Source organism: Ochotona princeps, chromosome 13, assembly GCF_030435755.1.
Source record: "Ochotona princeps isolate mOchPri1 chromosome 13, mOchPri1.hap1, whole genome shotgun sequence".
Lineage (NCBI taxonomy): Eukaryota > Metazoa > Chordata > Mammalia > Lagomorpha > Ochotonidae > Ochotona > Ochotona princeps.
Window position 1 is genome coordinate 13,366,147 of NC_080844.1, and position 19,331 is coordinate 13,385,477.

The window sequence follows — 19,331 nt, forward strand, 5'->3', positions numbered from 1 at the left end:
CACTGGGTTTTGAGGGTGACTGGGAACGGGCAAAGATCTAACCAGGCCATGGCTCTGAGACAATCACACTTCATTAAGAACTTGTCATAACTCTTTTTTTTTATTATTATTTATTTGTGTATTTGAAAGGCAGAGTTATATAGAGAGACGGAGAGACAAATTTTTCTATCTGCTGGTTCATTTTCTAAATTTCCACAATGGCTAAAGCTAGGTTGGTTCAGAGGTTTCTTCCAGGTCTCCCATGTGGGTACAGGACCCAAACACCTGACCCATCTTCTGCTGCTTTCCCAGACACGTTTGCAGGGAGCTGGATCAGAAGAAAAGCAGCTAGGACTCTAAACCATGCCCATATGGGATGCAAATGCAGGTGGTAGCTTTACCTGGTATGCTACAGGACTGGCCCTTCTTTACAAATCTCGACTTCACTCCCTGCCTGCAGGCCCCGGTCTCCCAAGGATTAACTCCACAGCTTAGCTTGTTTCTCAGAGCATAACAGGATTGGTAATTTTGGCCTGATACATCTAGCCACTGGCTTAACCGCAAGTTCCTGCTTCCTATTTGTCAAGTTATCTGCCAAGGGATTGGATAAAACTCAAGGGATTTAGGGTGGCCACTAGAGGATTGGATAAACACTGGGAGGAACTCAAGGGATTTAGGGTGGCCACTACTGGGAGGAACTCGAGGATTTAGGGTGGCCCCTTGAGGACTGGATAAACACTGGGAGGAGCTAGGGAGAGTATAAAAGAAAGCCTGGAGTTGCAATAAAGATCAATCTGTCATCGATCGGCATTCGGTGTACTGCGTGTTGTGTTGTCCTCTGTGCGTTGTCTGTGTTGTAACCCTAGTCCCTCCGCTCAGCTCGGATTACGTGGCGATGTGTTCGTTGTCAACACCTGCCTGCTAGTCCACCATACCGCAGTCCTACACTGCTCCAAACGCCTAGCTCTCTGTACACACGCTGTTTCCAAAAATCTAGGCTGTCCTTCCATAGGTTTTCCTCCCTGTCTATCTTCTCTTTCCCTGATTTCTGGGTCAAACAAACTCAGTTAATGTGAGGCTTTTCCTCTCATTCAACCTGAATTAGTTCTGCTGGGCTCCCATGATCTGTTCCTACTTCCATGCCCACACTTGCTGCCTCCTTGCCTCTTCCACAGCACTAGGATCAGAGGGTGGAGACTGTTGATTGTCCCCCCTCCTCAGCCCAGAACTGGGTGACTATTAGGAAGAGTGACTTGGCACTCCTGCACCCAAAGCTGCTGGGCAAGGCCTGCCTGCAGATTGTGAAAATCAACCCAGGGTGTTTGCATAGAGCAACCTGCCCTTGTTACAATCTTTGCTCCAGAGGATTTTGTGATTAACAGTTAGATACTGCTGACCTCTGGCCAGCAGGCACACCTATGCTCCATTATTAGTCACCTAATAGCCACTCTGAAGCCCTGCTGAGTCATTGCGCTGGAGAGGCAGGTGGCAGTGACAAGGCAGAAATCTGCAACTATATCCCTGGACAGGTCTTTCCACTGTGCTCCTTAGCAGAGAAAAGCCCAAGGGTCTTCACCAAAGAGCACTGGCAGATTCCAAGTGTTTTCCCCTGAGGGGAGAGCAAGCATGGGTGAGTGTGAAGGATGTTTTCCTGCACCTGGCTTATACTTGCTTAGGTTTTTCAACAAGTCGGTGCTTGGCTCCTTTGCAAATGATTTATATGATGAGACACCCATTATCTCTACTGAAAGGGTTGCCTAGATACTGTTGTGACTAAAGTTCAGAATTGCTTTGCAGAACACCAGGGCTTTCTCTGTAAGGCCAAGTTTTAAGGCCGTTCTAGCTCCTCTAATGCTGAAGCCTTAAGGGTTTGTTGAGTGCCAAATGCTTAACTTTGAACATCCAGACTTCCTAAAGGAATGTCTACTGGTTATATCTGGGGTGTTTATTTAATGTGTCCTGCCTTGAAGAGTTTCATATTGCCATTCAAAAATATCTACTATTTTATTCATTTGAAAGGCAGGGGTAGAGAGATGGAGAGACAGAATAAGAAATTCCTTGCCTGTTGGTTCACTCTCCAAAGGCTCGCAGTGGCTGGGGATGGGCCAGGGTGAAGCCACAAGCTAGGACCTTTGTCCATATCGCCCATGTGAGTAGCACATCACCAAATACTTGGGCTATCTTCCACTGTTTTCCCAGGTGCATTAGCAGGGAGCTGGATTGGAAGTGAAACAACAGGGTCTTGAACCGGTGCTTATCTGGGATGTCAGCATTGCAAGAAACATCTTGATCCACTGTACCACAATGCCAACCCCTCAACTGTGCAAAAAGAAAAACTTCCGGAGATCTGTTGGCACAGGAGACTGGAGCTTTTTCTGGGTCTCTCTCGTGGGTGCAGGGTCCCAAAGCTTTGCGCTGTCCTCGACTGCTTTCCCAGGCCACAAGCAGAGAGCTGGATGGAAAGCGGAGCAGCCCACACCCCAACCAGCATTCATATGAGATCCTGGTAATTGCAAGGCAAGGATTTAGCCACTAGGCTGCCGCACAGGGCTCCCAATTCCACTTTTAAAAGCTTCGTCTCTGCTGACTTGCTCATTTATTTCACTCAGCCACAGTTTTTCCTTTTTTTAAGTATTTAATTATTTATTTGGAAGATAGAGTGACAGAGACAGAAAGCGAAGGAACACACGTCTGAGAGAGAGAGAGATGGAGATTTTCCACCCACTGTTTCATTCCCCAAAAGGCCGCAGACCAGGCCTAAACCACAACCTGAAACTCCATCCAGGTCTCCCTTGTGGTGCAGGGGCCCTAAAGCTTGAGCCATCTTCTATTGCTTGCTCACTTTCCACTGGCCCAGATGAAGCCGCCTCTTCTTGAATTCTTTGTAGACCCTTCCTGTGGGAAAGTACCATGCCAGAGGCTGATTTGCAATCTCTGGTATGCGGTTACATCTCTGGGCTGGCATGTGGCAGCAAGGGTGCCCTCAGGGCTGCAGGGATCCACAGGGCCTGAGGCAGCTGCCTGGGCTTTCAGATTGGATGCCACAGTCTCTCTGTTCACTGGAAGTTTTGGAAACCTCAGGGAGGAAGGTACCCAGCTTAGGGAGTTTCTTGGCTATTTTAAAGCTGGAAGAAAAGCTGCAAGCTGTGTTTCAATCTACCCAGGACTTGGCTTCCCCTTCGCACCACCCCGGGTATGTGGGCCTAACCTCTGACCACCTGCTGCTGGGTGAGACATCCAAAGAGCAGCAATCCTTTCCTGTGCACATAGCAAGTGTTCCTGCCTTGGTTTCTCCTGGGACTTGGACTCTCTCTACCAGGCTGTGATCCCACTCAACCTTGAGTGACTATAGCTTACTATCTGATTTGTTCCTGTATCAGACGAAAAGTTAGGAATGATGCTGGGCTGATTTCTCTTTCATGTGCAGAGCCGGGCATGACACTTGCACTCAACGGATTATGTGTTGACTTTCTCAGAGTAATAGTGAATTTAGGGGCTGGCGTTGTACTTCATCAGATCAGGCTGCCACCTGCGATGCCTGCATCCCATATGGGCACTGGTTTGAGTCCCGGCTGCTGCACCTCCACGCCAGCTCCTTTTACATGAATGTTTCTGGAAAAACAACAGAAGATGGTCCAAGCGCTTGGGCTCCTGCACCCATGTGGGAGACTTGGGAAGTGTTCTAGATTCCTGGCTTTGGCCATTTGGAGAATGAACCAGCATATAACTTTGCCTTTTAAATAAATACTGCCGGAGTCCAGCTCCAGCCGAGGTTCAGAACTCGCGAAGTGTGCCCAAAGAAAGAAAAGAGATGGACCACCAGAATTCCTTGATGATAGTGGACGATGCAGTAAAGCTGTCCGCTTTATTTATACAGAACCAGTCAAAATCTGGCTCAGACTTTCCACTCATGGTCAAGTGGGTGTTTCTAAGGACAATCATGCCATCTGCTTTATCCAAAAACAATAGAAATTCCTGCTACAATTCTTATCCTACAACCTAATCCTGTATCACAAAGAAAAGGAGAACCTAAAGATTAAGGAAAGGATGAAACCCTAAACACAGGTCCCTTGATTAGCATAAGGTCAATGGGGACACCCAAAACAGTAGGAATAATAAAAGGCTACACCCTAATCCTGTATCACAAAGAAAAGGAGAACCTAAAGATTAAGGAAAGGATGAACCCTAAACACAGGTCCCTTGATCAGCATAAGGTCAATGGGGTCAGTCAAAACAGTAGGAATAATAGAAGGCCCTTTTGTAAGACATTATCATTGACATTAACCTCCAAGTTCACATTGTGTAAAAAGCCAGTCTCACAATAACGAAAATGCCTGGACAGACTAGAATTTTTCCGCTGAGCCGGCATAGTAGGCGCGGTGAATGTCCAAGCGAAAAGCACCAACACAAGGAGACCATGGTGGTGGTAGAAGTGCTAGGAGCCATCTGCTCCTAAGCCTCTTTGTTACATATTATCTCCTCTTCCCCCCAAGTCCATTAATAGGACGCCAATGAGTCTGCAAAGGCCAGGTGCTACTGCCTTAGGCCTGATTCCTGAGTGCTCAGCTAAAGCAATGAAAATCAGCTCCTCAGCCCACAACAAAATACATCTTGGGGTGGGGGGAAGTAGTGAAGATAAAAACTACCAATTCCCACATACTCATGATCTGCCTGGCAGAGTGCCAAGGACTTTATCTACATTATGCAGGCAACCCTCCTTCCATTGTGCAAAGAAACACCTTACTATTCTCTTAAGAATGTGAACTTGAGGCTTCGAGAGGTTAAGTGACTTGGTAAGATCAACAAATATGGAAAAGATAAAGCTGGGTTTTATCTTAGTCTCCACTTGAAAAGCTAAGTACACTAGTGAGGCATATACTCAGCACCATTGCATTTGCACATCTAAACCCAGTTGTGCAAGTTAGTGCATATCTTCCAGGAGATAACCAAACTCACCTCCTGACACAGGGCTGTCTGTTGGGGGCCACCACTGGTCCGGTCCAGTCTGTAAAGACCCAACATCCAAGCCCCCAGACAGGATCCGCCTGCTCCTTCTCCTACTCATCCTTGTCGTTGACCTTCATGAGATCAGTGCTGAAGCAAGGCCTCAGTCAGGCCGGTGATACAGGGACGACAGCTGAGTCTGCATCACCTGTACTGTGGCTTTAGCTGGGGCTGCTGGTCCTGGGCTCTGTCCAGGAACTTGGTCCTTTCGAGTTGCCATCAGGGTGTTAAACCTGTTCCTCGCTTTCATCCTGTTGTTCCCTGACTTGTTCCAGATCTGTAGCAGCTGCTTGAAGCAGACCTGAGGGTCAAGTGCAGGATCCCTTTCTTGGATCAAGATGTGTTCTCTTTGGTTTCCTAAGGGAGTTGATATCCACTGGAAAATAGTTTCATGCTACTCAAAACTCCTGTGTTAGAGCTGCGATTTTTCCATTTATGGACGAGCAATATGAGACAGAGAGAGTGACTTCCCCATGTCACCGGCAAACTCTTGCCAGAGCCAGGTTATTGCCCAGAGCTCTGACCACCAACTACAGCTTTTACCAAGTGAGGCAAATTAGGGCAGAGCTCTCCACAGGAAGACACTATTTCAAAGTCTGTGAAGGTATCTAAGCGTTTCCAAAGTCACATGGTTTCACAGCCTCTCCTTAGCACTTATCTTGAAGCTGTTTGGTGGCAGGGGGGGTTGATAGCAAAGTCAGAACTTTAGGCTGTGGTTTAGGAAATGCACTTCGGCTCTCACTTCTACCGCCGTTACCTGTGAAGTGGGGCTGTTGACCCGTCTGGTGGGGCTGTGGGGCTTCCTTCAGATCTCAGCTCTGCTGCTACTTTCAGCGTTCCTGACCCACTTACCTAAAGTAGCCTCCTGGATTGGAAGTTGTGGCATAGCAGGTGAAGCTGAAGTTTGGGATGCCCGCATCCCCTATGGTACCTAGGTTTTAGTTTGTCTCCGCTTCCCTCAGAGGCAGCACCTGATTTCCAGTTACTTGGGTTCCTGCCACCCACACGAGAGACCCCAGTGAGTGCCAGATGAGGGAACTGGATCAGAAGTGAACCAGCCAAGACCTCCAAAGGTGGAGGATTGGCCTATTAGGCTACCACACGGGCCTGCAAATAAATACAACTTATTATTTTTTTAAAGATTTATTTATTTATTATTGCAAAGTCAGATATACAGAGAGGAGGAGAGACAGAGAGGGAGATCTTCCGTCCACTGATTCACTCCCCAAGTGACTGCAATTGCTGGAGCAGTACCAAACCAAAGCCAGGAGCCACAAGCCTCTCCGGGGTCTCCCACATGGGTGCAGGGTCCCAAAGCTTTGAGCCATCCTGAGCTGTTTTCTCAGGCCACAAACATGGAGTTGGATAGGAAGTGGGACTGTCTGGATTAGAACCGGCACTCACTTGGGATTCCGGTGTGTGCAAGGCAAGGACTTTAGCCACTAGGCTACTGTGCTGGGCTCAAAAGTGATTTTTTTTTTTTATCAGAAAGGCAAAGAGAAGGAGAGACAGAGAGAAATATCTTCTATCCATTCGTTCACTCCCCAAGTGGCTGCAATAGCCAGAGCTGCGCCAATCTGAAGCCAGGAGCCTGGAGCTTCTTGTAGGTCTCCCACACGAGTGCAGGGTCCCAAGGTTTTGGGCTGTCCTTTTTCAGGCCACAAGCAGGAAGCTGGATGGGAAGTGGAGCAGCTGAGATAATAGCTGGTGTCCACGTAGGATCCCAGAGCATGTGAAGTGAGGACTTTAGTCACTAGGCTACCACATCAGGCCCCAAAACCAGTGACTTTGTAGATCTCAGTCTGCAGGACCAATTCTACTTGCAAATATATAAAGATGGAGACTCATCCAGAGAAGCTTAGCTGGGATCTGTTTATTTAAAGCAAAATCCAGATGAGGAATATGTCAGGAGTGATTGTAAAAAGTTACTGCAAGTAGAATGTGGGTGACTGTCAGAGGGATGGACGTGTGAGTGCTGCAGACCTCAGCAGGTTTTCCTGAGCAAGGGCTGGGGACGTGTTCCCCCTGGCTTCCTGGCTTGGGCCAGGAAAGGAAGGGAGGGGTGGTGGTTCTAAAACGTATCTGGGGCATTTGCAACAAAGGCTTTCTTTTGAGGGAGAAAGACGCTGCCAGGGGATTATCCCAGCAGTGGGAAAGGGCATTTCTTGCATTCCAGTTCCCTTTAGCTTCTTGTGTTAAAGTGGGAAAGCCCAGTGAACAGGGCTTATGAAAAAGAGCAAGTAGTGTTACAGCCAGGGAAGGGAGCGAAGGTCAAGGGCACACATCAGAGAGACCTACAACACTACCAAACATGAGATTTAACTGATCGATTGTAGAATTGTCCCATTGTGGGTTTTATCACTCGTGGCACCTGCAGCTCTCCAGTCTAATAGCAGAAAGACTGAGTCTCTCTGAGGAGGAATCTGTAGGGAAGTCCAAATCAAGAGGACAGACATGAACGTGGACACTGGAGATTTGAAGCCTGTGGCATTAATAGCTACAATACCCAACACACCACAGTCTCTCCTGTACTTACCATACTTTCTCATATTAAATGCCTATGTACTTCAACAAGCAATTTATCTCATACAACAGATCTGACTCCACCAAAAAAAAGTGACAAAGCATGCTCCAAGGCAAGAAAAATACGGAAAGACAAAATAGTCGTATTAGCCCAAGGCTCAAACATGGCATCAATGTTAGAGTTCTTAGATAGGAAATATAACACAGTTACAATGAATACGCTAATGACTCTAGTGGAAAATGTGAGCTACGTGCAATTATAACTAACGGGCAACAGGCAGATCAGAGTTCTGGAAAGAAACCAAGTAAAAATACACTGTTGCTGAGTGATCCTACTGGGGCATTGCCCAAGGGAGTGGTATGAGTGAGGACACCCCCAGGACCACAGCGCTGAAGAGGTGGCAGTATGCAACTTCACCTTGAAGCAGTAGTGGAGTGCATGGTGCCGAGTAAAACTCGGGGCTGTGTTGGGCTTTGGGGACCCAGTACCTACTCCAACTTTGAATGGGAACAGAATGCCAGATAGAGAGCAACAAAAGATTGTTTATCGGGTTTACGCCTCCATGATGCTTTTTGTGTTGGATTTGGCCTTACACGGAACCAGTTATGCTGATCATCTTGATCTTCTTGACTATTTATTCCTTCAGGAATGGGCATGTTGGTCTATCCCATCACTGCTTTTGAATACACGCAGCTTGTTAATGTCACAGGCTCACAGCTGGAGAGGAATTTGCCTCAGGAACACTTTGTGTCTTGGCCACATCTGATAGAGAGGAGACTCTTGACTTTGAACTTTCCAATTAGTGTTCAAAGGAGTTAAGACTTGTAGCTATTACGATGAGATAAATGTCTCCTACGTGTGGGAGGAGTTTAAGTCACACGATGCAGGACATAGAATACTGGGACTTGGTGTGTTGGGAACTTCATTCCTTCATGCAATAGTGTTGAGAGCTAGAAAGTTAAAGAGGTGAGTGGGTCAGGTGCACATTGCCTTCAGCAGTGCATTGGCTCCGGTTGGAGTGAGTTCCTGATAAAGGACTAAGTGTGGTGTCCTGCCTTCCTCTCTCTCCCTGTGTCTCTCCTCTCTGCTCCTGCCTTCTCCTTCCTCCCCCATGCGGCGACACATCCTCCAGAACTGTGAGGACCCATCTCTGCTCTTTATGCCAACCCACTCTCGGCCATTCTATTGTGGCAACAAAAAATGGAATTCTTCACTGCCTGGTAGAATTGAAAAAGGGAAATTCCCAAATCTATAGTGGGGGAAGTTCAAAAATTTCTCTGTTAGCAACATGTAGATCAACTAGGCAGAAAATCAATAAGGATGTAACAATCCGAGCAGCACCACCAGTCAGTCAGCTGGATTTCATCAACATAGAACACTCCCCCAAACAATAGGGGACATATATTCTTTTTAAGCTATTCAAGTCAATTAGATTAGGTCTAAAGTGATCTCTGTACAAATTAAATTATAATCTGACTTTCACATTCTAACTTGTGATCTAACTTGAGAGTATTTATTTATTTTGGAAGTCAGAGAGAGAGAAAGAGAGAGAGAAGAAAAAACAGAGATCTTCTATTTACTGGTCCATTCCCCAGCTGGTGACATCAGCCAGAACTGGGCAAAGCCATAGTCAGAAACTAGGAGCTTCACCTGGAGCTTCATCTGGATCTCCCATGGGGGCATGCAGGGGCCCAGACACCTGTACCACCTTCTGCTGATTTTCCAGGCCATTAATAGGGAGCAGGATGGGAAGTGGAACAGCTAAGATGAATTTAAAAAGCATGCCAGCACTGCACGTGGTGGATTTTCCTGATGTGTCACGATACCTGCCATGAGAGAGTGTTCTTGCAGCAACGACCAACCAAGCTTTGAGCTAATCACAGATAACAAGCTACTCGGACAAAGCAGGCAAAGCTCGGCTGTACCCAAGCAGACTGCTTCTGTGCTTAAGCCCCCACCCAGTCACCTCTGTCATCCCGACCACCACCGTCTATAGATATAACCTGACTCCATTCTGGGTGAAGCTCTCAGATCCTTTACTGAATGGGTTTTTTTTTGCTCAAATACACCTGACTCCATTTGCTTTCCCAAACATTTTCTTTCGACAAAGCTCATATGGAAAATTCACCATGGTAGACCACATGTTGGGCCATAAAATGTATCTTCCATAGTTAAAAAGAACGAGAAGCATTCTAAGGGTATTCTCAGGTGACAAAGAATTCAACATAAAATCGTTCATGGAAATACAGGTAGGAAAGTTGCAAAACACTTCTAAATAACCCGTGACTCAAAATAAAAAAAAAAAACATGACTCAAGAGGTCATTGAAAATCAATTTAGAGAGTTGGGCGTGATAGCGTAGTGGTTAAAGTCCTCGCCTTGCACATGCCGGGATCCCATATGGGTGCCAGTTCTAATCCTGGCAGCCCCGCTTCCCATCCAACTCCACGCTTGTGGCCTAGGACAGCAGTTGAGGATAGCCCAAACCTTGGGACCCTGCACCTGTGTGGGAGACCCGGAAGAACTCCTGGCTCCTGGTTTCGGATTGGCTCTGCTCCAGTCATTGCGCTCACTTGGGGAGTGAACCATCGGATGGAAGATCTTCCTTTCTGTCTCTCCTCCTCTTATATATCTGCCTTTGCAATTAAAAAAATAAATAAATCTTTAAAAAGAAGAAAAGAAAAGAAATTTAGGGTTCAGTGTCGTGATGCAGTGAGTTAAGCTGCTGCTTGGATGCAAGTATCCCAATCGGGTATAACAATTTGAGTCTCAACTGCTCTGCTTCTCATCTAGTGCCCTGCTAATGCACCTAGGAAAGCAGTGGAATATTTTCCAAGTATGTGGAGTCCAGCCACTCATGTGGGAGACTGGATGGAATTCCTGGCTCCTAGCTTCAGCCTGGCTCAGCTTTGACTGTTGTGGTCATTTGGGGTAGTGAACCAGCAAATAAAACATCTCTACCTTTCCTTCTCTCTCTCCCTCTGCAATTCTGCCTTTCAAGTAAATAAAATAAATCTTTTTTTAAGATTTATTTATTTGTATTGCAAAGTCAGATATATAGAGAGGAGGAGAGACAGGAAGATCCTCCGTCCGATGTTTCACTCCCCAAGTGAGCACAATGGCCGGTGCTGCGCTGATCCAAAGCCAGGAGCCAGGAACTTCCTCCAGGTCTCCCATGCGGGTGCAGGGTCCCAAAGCTTTGGGCCGTCCTCGACTGCTTTCCCAGGCCACAAGCAGGGAGCTGGATGGGAAGTGGAGCTGCTGGGATTAGAATCGGCACCTATATGGAATCAAGGCGTGTTCAAGACGAGGACTTTAGCCGCTAGGCCATGGTACTGGGCCCAAATTCTTTATAATTTCTTCAGAAAATATTTATGGAAGCAGAGGAAAAACTTCTTAACTCCTTTTATGAGGCCAGTATTTTATTTTATCTATCTATCAATCTATCATCTATCTACCTACTATGTTTCAAACGCAGAGTTACAGAGAGAAGGAGAAACAGAACCAGAGAGCGATCTTCCATCCACTGGTTCACTCCCCAAATAACCATAATGGCTGGAGCTGGGCTGGTCTGAAGCCAGGAGCCGAGAACTTCTTCTGGGTCTCCCACCTGAGTGCAAGGCCAAACACTTGAGCAATCCTTCGCTGATTCGAAAGTGGAGCAGCCAGGACACAGTCTCCCACATGGATACAGGGGCCCAAACACTTCAGCCATCCTCCTGCTTTTCCAGGTGCGTTATCAGGGAGCTGGATTGAAAGCAGAGCAGCCAGGACACACACTGAAGCAGTGTCATATGGGATGCAGCACAGATGGTAACTTAACCTGTTACACCACAGCACCTTGATATCACACCCCAACCAGCATCATTTTAATACCAAACCAAATGAAGGTATTACTAGACAGGGAAAGTACAACCCAGTATCTCTTGTGGATATAGACCACAAAAATCCTCAGCGACAACCCAGTAATTTGTCCCACCCAACTTTCTTCATACCTGGACCCTCCCCACCCTAACCAGAGACCGACATGGGTATGCATCCCTCTCAACCATGCAAACAATATTAAAAATAAAAATTTAAAAGAAACAATGACAATCAAGAAAAAAAAAACAGCAAGTAAAATGAATTTTTTTCTCTCTACAATAGGCACCAAGGTAAGGATGTCTTTTCATTGTTCTTGTTCAGTATCATACTAACAGTGTTAGCTGTAATAATAAGGCAGAAAAAGAGAAAAATGTACACATAATAGAGTTAAAGAGACAGGACTGTATTTTACACAGGACTTGATCATCTAAGGACAAAAATTATCAACAAATTTTCAAAAAAAGGAAAGACCTTCTTGTAATTAATACATGAGTATAGCAAACTGAATATATGAAAGTCAAATGTTTTCCACCTCTAATGGCACTCCCAGAATGCTTAACCTAAAAGTATGACTGTAAAACATCAGCGAACTAAATCAAAGATACTTTAAATAAGTTTGTGCTCATGGTTAAAAGCTTAATTCTTCCTGAATTGAACTATAGGTTCTGTGCAACCACAACGAAAATCCTGGCAAGCTAGTTCACAAAATTGAACACATTGATTTTGAAGTTTCTACGAAAAGACAAACGACTTAGAATCATCAATATGAGAGTAAAGAACTTGCGTGCCATCCTTGCGCAGGGGCCATGCTAATTTTCTCTGTATCGTTCCAATTTTAGTATGTGTGCTGCTGAAGCGAGCACAATATGAGAATAAAGATCAGTAAAGTTGAACGACTGACACTATCCAGTTTCAAAACTTCCTGCCAAGTTATGCTGATAAAGACAGCCTAGTTTTGACAAAATGGAGAGGTAGAGCCGAGAGTGAAAGGACCCAAGAGAGGGTCCAGAAGTCAATGACACAACCTAGTCCAGTGATCTTTGATAAGCACCCATAGGGAATTCAATTGCAGAGAGGAAGTTTCTTTTTCTTTCACACACTTCAAATGCCGGTAGGATATGGCGCTCCCTCCAGCGCGTGCGCAGCAAGCTCGGCTCCCAGTGGAGTAGTCTTGGAAGACCGGCGATCTAGCAGGGGTGTCGCCTAGTGGGAGAGGATCAACTCCCCCGGGAGGGATGGAGGCCCTGGGGCTGGCTTGTGGGATCGGATTAGTTCCTGTGGAGGCTGGCAGCTGCAAAGCAACTCAGCTGTCTTTGTTCATGCCACCTCAAGTATTTGCAGAGACAGAAAATGGAGTAAGCCCTCCCTCTGCTGGTCCTCTAATTTTCTTCGTCATGTTTACCACCCTCAGTACTTTTTTTTTTTAATACCCGAGTTTCATTTGCTTAGTGGTTTATTACTTCTTCTTCCAGGAAGGTAGACACAGAAAGGAAATATTTCCACAGTTCATGGAAGATTTGACTGCCTAGGTGGGTTGTTTGCCTAAGCAGACACATGGATTCCACCTCAGAATCCCTGCTCAAAAATGCTGAAACCAACGGCAAGTCATTAAAAAAAAAAAAAATGCCTGGGGTGGGAATCGGTAACACATTGGTCAAAAGCTACACAATTCCCATGAGATAGTAGGAGACAGCATTTCTATTACCGTAGTTAACAAAAACACATTGTGTGTTGACCATTAAAAAAAAGTGCATGAGATAATGAGTATGTTAACTAGTTAGCTGAAAGCATCCCAGAATGTATACTTACTTCAAAACAACGTGTTATAGAAAATAAATATGCATCGCTTTGACAGATAAACAGAAAAACCAGCCTTTTCTGGTGGACGATGGTGAAGTGCTGGTGCACCCACATGGCCAGGGGAGGAAAAACAGCAGCGGTTTTGGTCCAGGCGGAGAGGAAACCGTGCAGGTAGGTGGCGGGGAGGTGGACAGTTGCAGGGGCGGAGCGCAGGGACAACAATGCCCGCAGCTGATGTGTTTGCGGGTGCCCTGCTCTTCCCTCTTGTATGGGCTGCATGCGAATGAGCTCTCTTAAACCGCTCAGGGAGTACTGGGGGTTGGAAGTGAATGTTTTCGGGTGGGGTAAGAGGCTATGACCGAGAGGAAAGAGTCAGAAGCGCTTAGGCAATGGCAGTTAAAATGAGTGATAATATTCGGACTTGTGAGCCGTGGACAGCAGCAATGGCAAAGGCCGTGACAATGATCTTCTAGAGGGTGATCAGATGTCAGGAGAGCTGCTTCCATGGGTTCTCCTTGTCTTTCAGCGGATGCTCAATTTATCTGGGATTTGGTTCCGTTTCACCAGCAGCCACACTGGAGAAGGTGGTGATGTCTCAAGTCTTCCTCCTCATCCACCAAGAAACGTGCTGAGCCTCTGAAAAGGGAAGACAACCCAAACAGTGCAACTCTAAGGCTAGCAGGCACCTGGCCATCTCAGCCACAGGCGAGGTCAGGGGGTTACATTTAGCGCTTCTCAAACAAACACACAAACAAACAAAAACCACTTGGCCTTATGCTATACTGAAATGAAGCAAGTTAGAGCAAGGAGGAGGCGTTCTGTCTTTTGATAGCTGTCTCCCTCGTCTTTTGCTCAGAGCTGCTGTTCAGTGATGACAGTCTAGGCGTCCTCCAAGCCATCACCTGTGATCTCAAGCCTCCCATGATCTCAGTGGAAAGGTGCTTCTCCAAGGCTGAGGCAGACTCGAGCCTAGCCTCTGCCAAATCACCTGCCGCGGCTCATTCAGCTACACCTGGGAGCAGAGCCCAGCAGTCTGCCTACATCTGGATACCAGATGTGGGACCTTATAGGCAGGCTAGGGTCAACCAGAAAACACAGTTCCCTTAAGATTAACCTTCTGGGAAAAGTCAGATAACAGAAATGCCTAGAGAATTGGGTGGAACATTCCAAGGAGCAAAAATATGCAGAGTTCAGAGGGATAGTATCATCTCAGCCAAGACGATACACTGCATGTGGCTGATGTGAAGATACAGCGACAGAAACCTCCAACCCAGGGTGTGGGGAATAAGCGCACCTGAGGTCCTCTACCCACCTGAGAGTGGACAGAGGCACATCAACAGGGAGCTGGATTGGATGCAGAGGAGCCACTGGTATTCTGATAAGGAGTATCAGCATCACAGGTGGCAGCTTAACCCGATGTGCCACAATGCCAACCTTGGTACAAGATGACTTAACTTTAAAACAGAAGGAAATTCTGACACACACGTGGACCTTGAGGCTATGCCAAGTGAAATGAGCCAGTCACAAAAGCACAAATAGCATATGATTCCATTTATAGGCAGTACCGACAATAGTCAAAAACAGACATGGAAAGTAGAGTGGAGGCTGCCAGGGATGGGGGAGGGGAGAGAATGGGATTTTATTACTGAGTAAGTGTTCAGTTTCAGCTTTCCAAGATGAAGAATATTAGTGCCGACTGTTGGTGTTGGCTGCACAACGATTCCAACATTAAGTGGCACACTTGAGAATAGTTAACATAGTACATTTTAGGCTAGATATGTTTTTTGTTTTTTGTGTTGTTTTTTACCACAACAAAACAATTGGGGGAAATGTGAAAAATAAAAAAAATTGGAAACATAATTATTTTAGATTCTTATTCTGAGTTTATTTTATCCTGTAAGTACTTCATTTCTTCACATGATTGCAGGGTTTCCTCGGCATGAGAAAGGGACTTTTACAGACTATTCCAATCTTGGTTGAAGCGAGAACTCTTCTAGCTGGCCATTTTCTTGGTTTGATGTGCTCAGGCAAGGATCCTTAGAATTATTGATGTCTGACAATCCGAGAGGGACTTCAGGCATCAGCGGCCATTTCTGTAGCAACTTGGTGCTGCTAAACCTCCTGGTAATTGATGTCTTAGGGTGTTTCCAGGTTCCGGTCCACCTGACCGGCTGACTCTGAAGAAGTCACCTGTTGTGGCTCGCCTGGAATTGCACTGAAAGTACTCGGCAGGGTTCCGTGACTCAAGGCTCCCTTCTCAGGAGACTCTGAGCCTTCCTGTGTGACGAGGGCCTTCTTTGAGGGACCAGCTGCAGAAACCAGTTCCTAAACAGAAAACAAAAAGGCATTAAAAAAAAAGTTGTTGGTAGAGATGAAAGCACTTGGGTAAGGCAAAAATAAGATATCACTACTTTAACACCTCACTGCAAAAATGAGGCCCGTTAGAAGCCAGGACAAAATCCAACCTGTTAGGACCTGAGTGATTTGCCAATAACTTAGTTGCTTTCCAGAGCAGAGTGTGACAGCTTCTAAAGGAAAGCAACAGAATCTCAGTTCCCCACAAAGCATCGTCTACAATGTTTGGCATACAAACAATAATCACTAGACATAGGAAGTAGAAAAATGTGAACTACAATCACTAGAAAATTATTCAGCAAAAATTCTCAAATAACACAGAATTAGCAAAGTCTTAAAACAGTATTATATTTTTAAAAACTTAAGGGAGAACAATAAATACAATGAGTAGAAGTTAGGGAATACCAACAGAGATAATGGAAAGTATTAAAAAATGACAAGAATTTTAGAAAGGAAAAGCACAATATTTGAAATGAAAAACATAATCACTTAATCTCTTTGTAGGATATTGAACACTGTAGAACAAAGGGCCGGTAAACTGGAAGGTAGCTCCGTAGAAATCACCCAGAGTGAAGGAAAGAGGAGAAAACATTTTAAAAGACGATCGAAGCCTTTATGAGCTATGAAAGCACATCAATAAACCACACATCTATATAACTCTAGCCCCCTGATCAGAAAGGGATCCTTGAAACATAAACTCCACAGACCTCCTGCACCCCGTCTTTGCCTGGAAAGTCCCAGAGGTGAATTCTAAATGGACCATACGGAGTACTGCAGAGAGTACTGTGAAATAGTCACAATCCCCATGATCCTGCTCACTTCCAAGGGTTGCATTTGTGCGATAAGCACTTGAATTGATTCTGTAAAAATGTATTTCTAAAACACTTGTATGGTGCAGATCTTTATAAGCAATAGGAACTACTTTCTGACTTAGAGAAAAAATTGATTTATTTACTCAAGACTGCCTCTTGTCAATGGAAAGAAACTAATGCAAGGGCTGCCCCTAGCGGCTTTCTTATAGGCCACAGTCCAACGTTATCTCCCCTACAAAACTCTTCTTGATTCTTATTATTCTATATGGCCATTATCACACATAACACCCTGTTTCTATTCTTTTGATGCACGTGTTAACATATATGACTAATGGCATTCAATTTGCAGTACTCAAAGACATACTAAGGTGCAAGGAAGCAAAGACGGTTTTTAGAAATTAAGGAGGGCCCAGCGTGGTAGCCTAGCAGCTAGAAGTCCTCACTTTGCATGCCCCGGGATCCCATATGGTCTCCAGTTCTAATCCCGACAGTCCCACTTCTCATTCAGCTCCCTGACTGTGCTCTGAAAAAGCAGTGGAGGATGGCCCAAAGTCTTGAGACCCTGCACCCAAGTAGCAGACCCAGAAAAAGCTCCTGGCTTCACATCGGCTCAGCTCTGGCCATTGCAGTCACTTGGGGCATGAATCAGTGGACAGAAGATCTTCCTCTCTGTCTCTCCTCCTCTCTGCATATCTGACTTTCCAATAAAAACAATAAATGTTTAAAAAGAACAAATTAAGGAAAAATCTTTCAAAGCTTTGAATATGCATATAAACCTAGCAAGTTTGCTGAATTTTTAGGTAGCCCATTTGGGTCAAATTGAAATCAAGTTTCCTAAAAATAATGATGCAAAATTCAAAGGTGACCAGTAGAATAGCAGGGTTTGTAATCCCCGTGATAAATCAGAAATTCAGAATTTGGAATCTTATTTGATTACCTCCACCTGCCATTTCCCTAGCTCTTTTCAAGTTTTACTTGGAGAGTAACTCACACTTGGCTACTGTAGTATGGCCAGATGAGCCATACATTTAGCTTTGTTTTAGATCACTGTTCAGTTCTTTCGATTTTCTTCTAGCAAAAGGAATCAATTTCTGTAACACAATGTGCACATGAACTCTGTCCTGAAGGAGAATTTGCACCTTGTCCAGGCATCAGGCCTGCTGTCACTTCCCATCTTCCCTCTGTCTCACACTTGGCCAAAGGATGGCCGACCTGTTACTTTTCGATTTCTTGGTAACGATTATTGCCACGGGACGCACAACCCACTGAGTACAACTCAAAGGGACGAGTGATATGTGTGAGACAAAATGTCCTTTACTAAAGGGGCCATAACACCAGGATGAGGTGTGCAGAGTCTCTCCCAGCCTTGTGGATTTGTTTCTATCCACAGTGAAATGTGCTGTTAGGGAAGAAGAGCGAGCTAGGGAGGGAATAGAAACTTTTGCTTCTTGATCCTTACCTTTCCCAACCCAGTCACCTGCTCAAAGCACAGACCCTTTCTGAGCTAGAACTCTCCTGGACTACTGCCAAATGATGACATAAATCTATCTTTTGGTTGGGTTTATTTGGAAAACATATACCTTAATCAGTTCTATTTGTTGTCGATGATGATGAATGCTAGTATAAACATACACAACACACATGAGGTTAGTATTTTCAAGTCTCAAAAGACCCCTGCTGATTTCTTCTCCCTACCGGGTGACTTTCTCCACTCTTCCGTGGAATCTGCTGCGCTCCTCGCTCCAGCATTTCTAACATGTCGGCCGCCTTGAGATCACTGTCCTTGTCCTCCTGCAGCTGGATCATCTCCTGCCTATTCTGGGGTGAGTTGACAGAGTATAATCAGGTCAGTGTAAGGAAGTCTTAGCCATGGCCTCCTCCCCACACCCTGCAAGGGTAGACCCCGGCTCTGGGTCCTTCAGGTTTTCTCAGTCCACCCTCTCCATGCCTAGCATGAACCTGCTAAGGCCCCAAGTCCAACTCCACACTCTTGTGTTGTATTCCCTCTTCAGCCCCATATTCCTCACACTTGGGGATATCTAAAAGCTGTCAAAAAACCCAACAATCTCCCCTGGTCAACTGCAGCATCGTGCCTTAGATTTCAAACTACTCTAGGAAAGCTGAACCTTTCATGAACCAACCCAGGGCACACAAGTGTCCACGCACACACAGACACACACACACATACACACCTCTTCTTTGGCTTTGGCTATTGCTCTATAATGATAAAGCCAGTGAGCCAGGTACTCTATTGGGTCACTGGGCCGAACTATCGCCACTTCTGCCAGTGCCTGGGCTAGGCAGTTTCCAAAGCACTTCTTTAGGTAGTCCGTTTCCATCCTGGGGGCCTGGAAAATGCCAAAACAGAGCCACACTCTTTTACACACGTATTCTGACTTTGAAAGAACTTAGATCTACTTGAGGGTGAATCTCAGCCGTCTCTGAATCTTTCTCTAAAGAACCAATAAATACGCACTTGCCAATAACTCAGAGTCAAAGAGATGTTTTTCCTGAAACTCTCCAGGTGTACTTGGTCAGATGACAGGTCATGGAGGTCATACATGGGTGGCTGGGGATGACTCCAGTGCCTTACCCATACATTGCCACCCTCACAAGTAGGTAGGAGGCCCCTGGGAGGGGCTCTGAGCACCTAGCAAGCTGTGCTATTGTGAGGCTGAAAGCAAGAGTTACTTATGACATAAGAAAAATGGGCTGACTTATTTCATAAAAAAAACCATGGGCAGCTTTGGGACGAGGGAAAAGGCTGGGTACCATACCTGCTGCCACTCAAGGGTGCTGTTCTGCAAGAAAAGGCTTCAGGGTGGGCAAATACCCCAGGTTTACCGTTGATTGGATTTTAAGGCCTGGAGACCATGTGACTTAGATGGGAAGTTTGAAGCCCCAGTGATGCCTAGCAGCAGGAATGCTGACTCCGCAATCAGACCGAGTACCAGGCCTGGGTCAGCTAGGGTTAGCTTTGTGATCTCTAGCAGG

General features: G+C 45.7%; 1 protein-coding gene and 1 non-coding gene across 2 annotated transcripts; both read right to left on the reverse strand.

Annotated features, from left to right (window-relative positions):
* Positions 1-12,126: 12,126 nt before the first annotated feature.
* Positions 12,127-12,233, reverse strand: LOC118759471 (U6 spliceosomal RNA). Its single transcript, XR_004996206.2, has one exon. It is a non-coding gene; the product is annotated as a U6 spliceosomal RNA (small nuclear RNA).
* Positions 12,234-15,015: 2,782 nt separating this feature from the next.
* On the reverse strand, positions 15,016-18,954 carry DYDC2 (DPY30 domain containing 2). The gene is made up of 4 exons (XM_012926411.3): positions 18,814-18,954; positions 18,530-18,685; positions 18,033-18,155; positions 15,016-15,495 (listed from the first exon to the last, which is right to left on the reverse strand). The coding sequence occupies exons 1-4, from the start codon at positions 18,898-18,900 to the stop codon at positions 15,307-15,309; spliced, it is 555 nt and encodes a 184-aa protein (XP_012781865.3). The 5' UTR covers positions 18,901-18,954; the 3' UTR covers positions 15,016-15,306.
* Between the last annotated feature and the right edge of the window lie 377 nt (positions 18,955-19,331).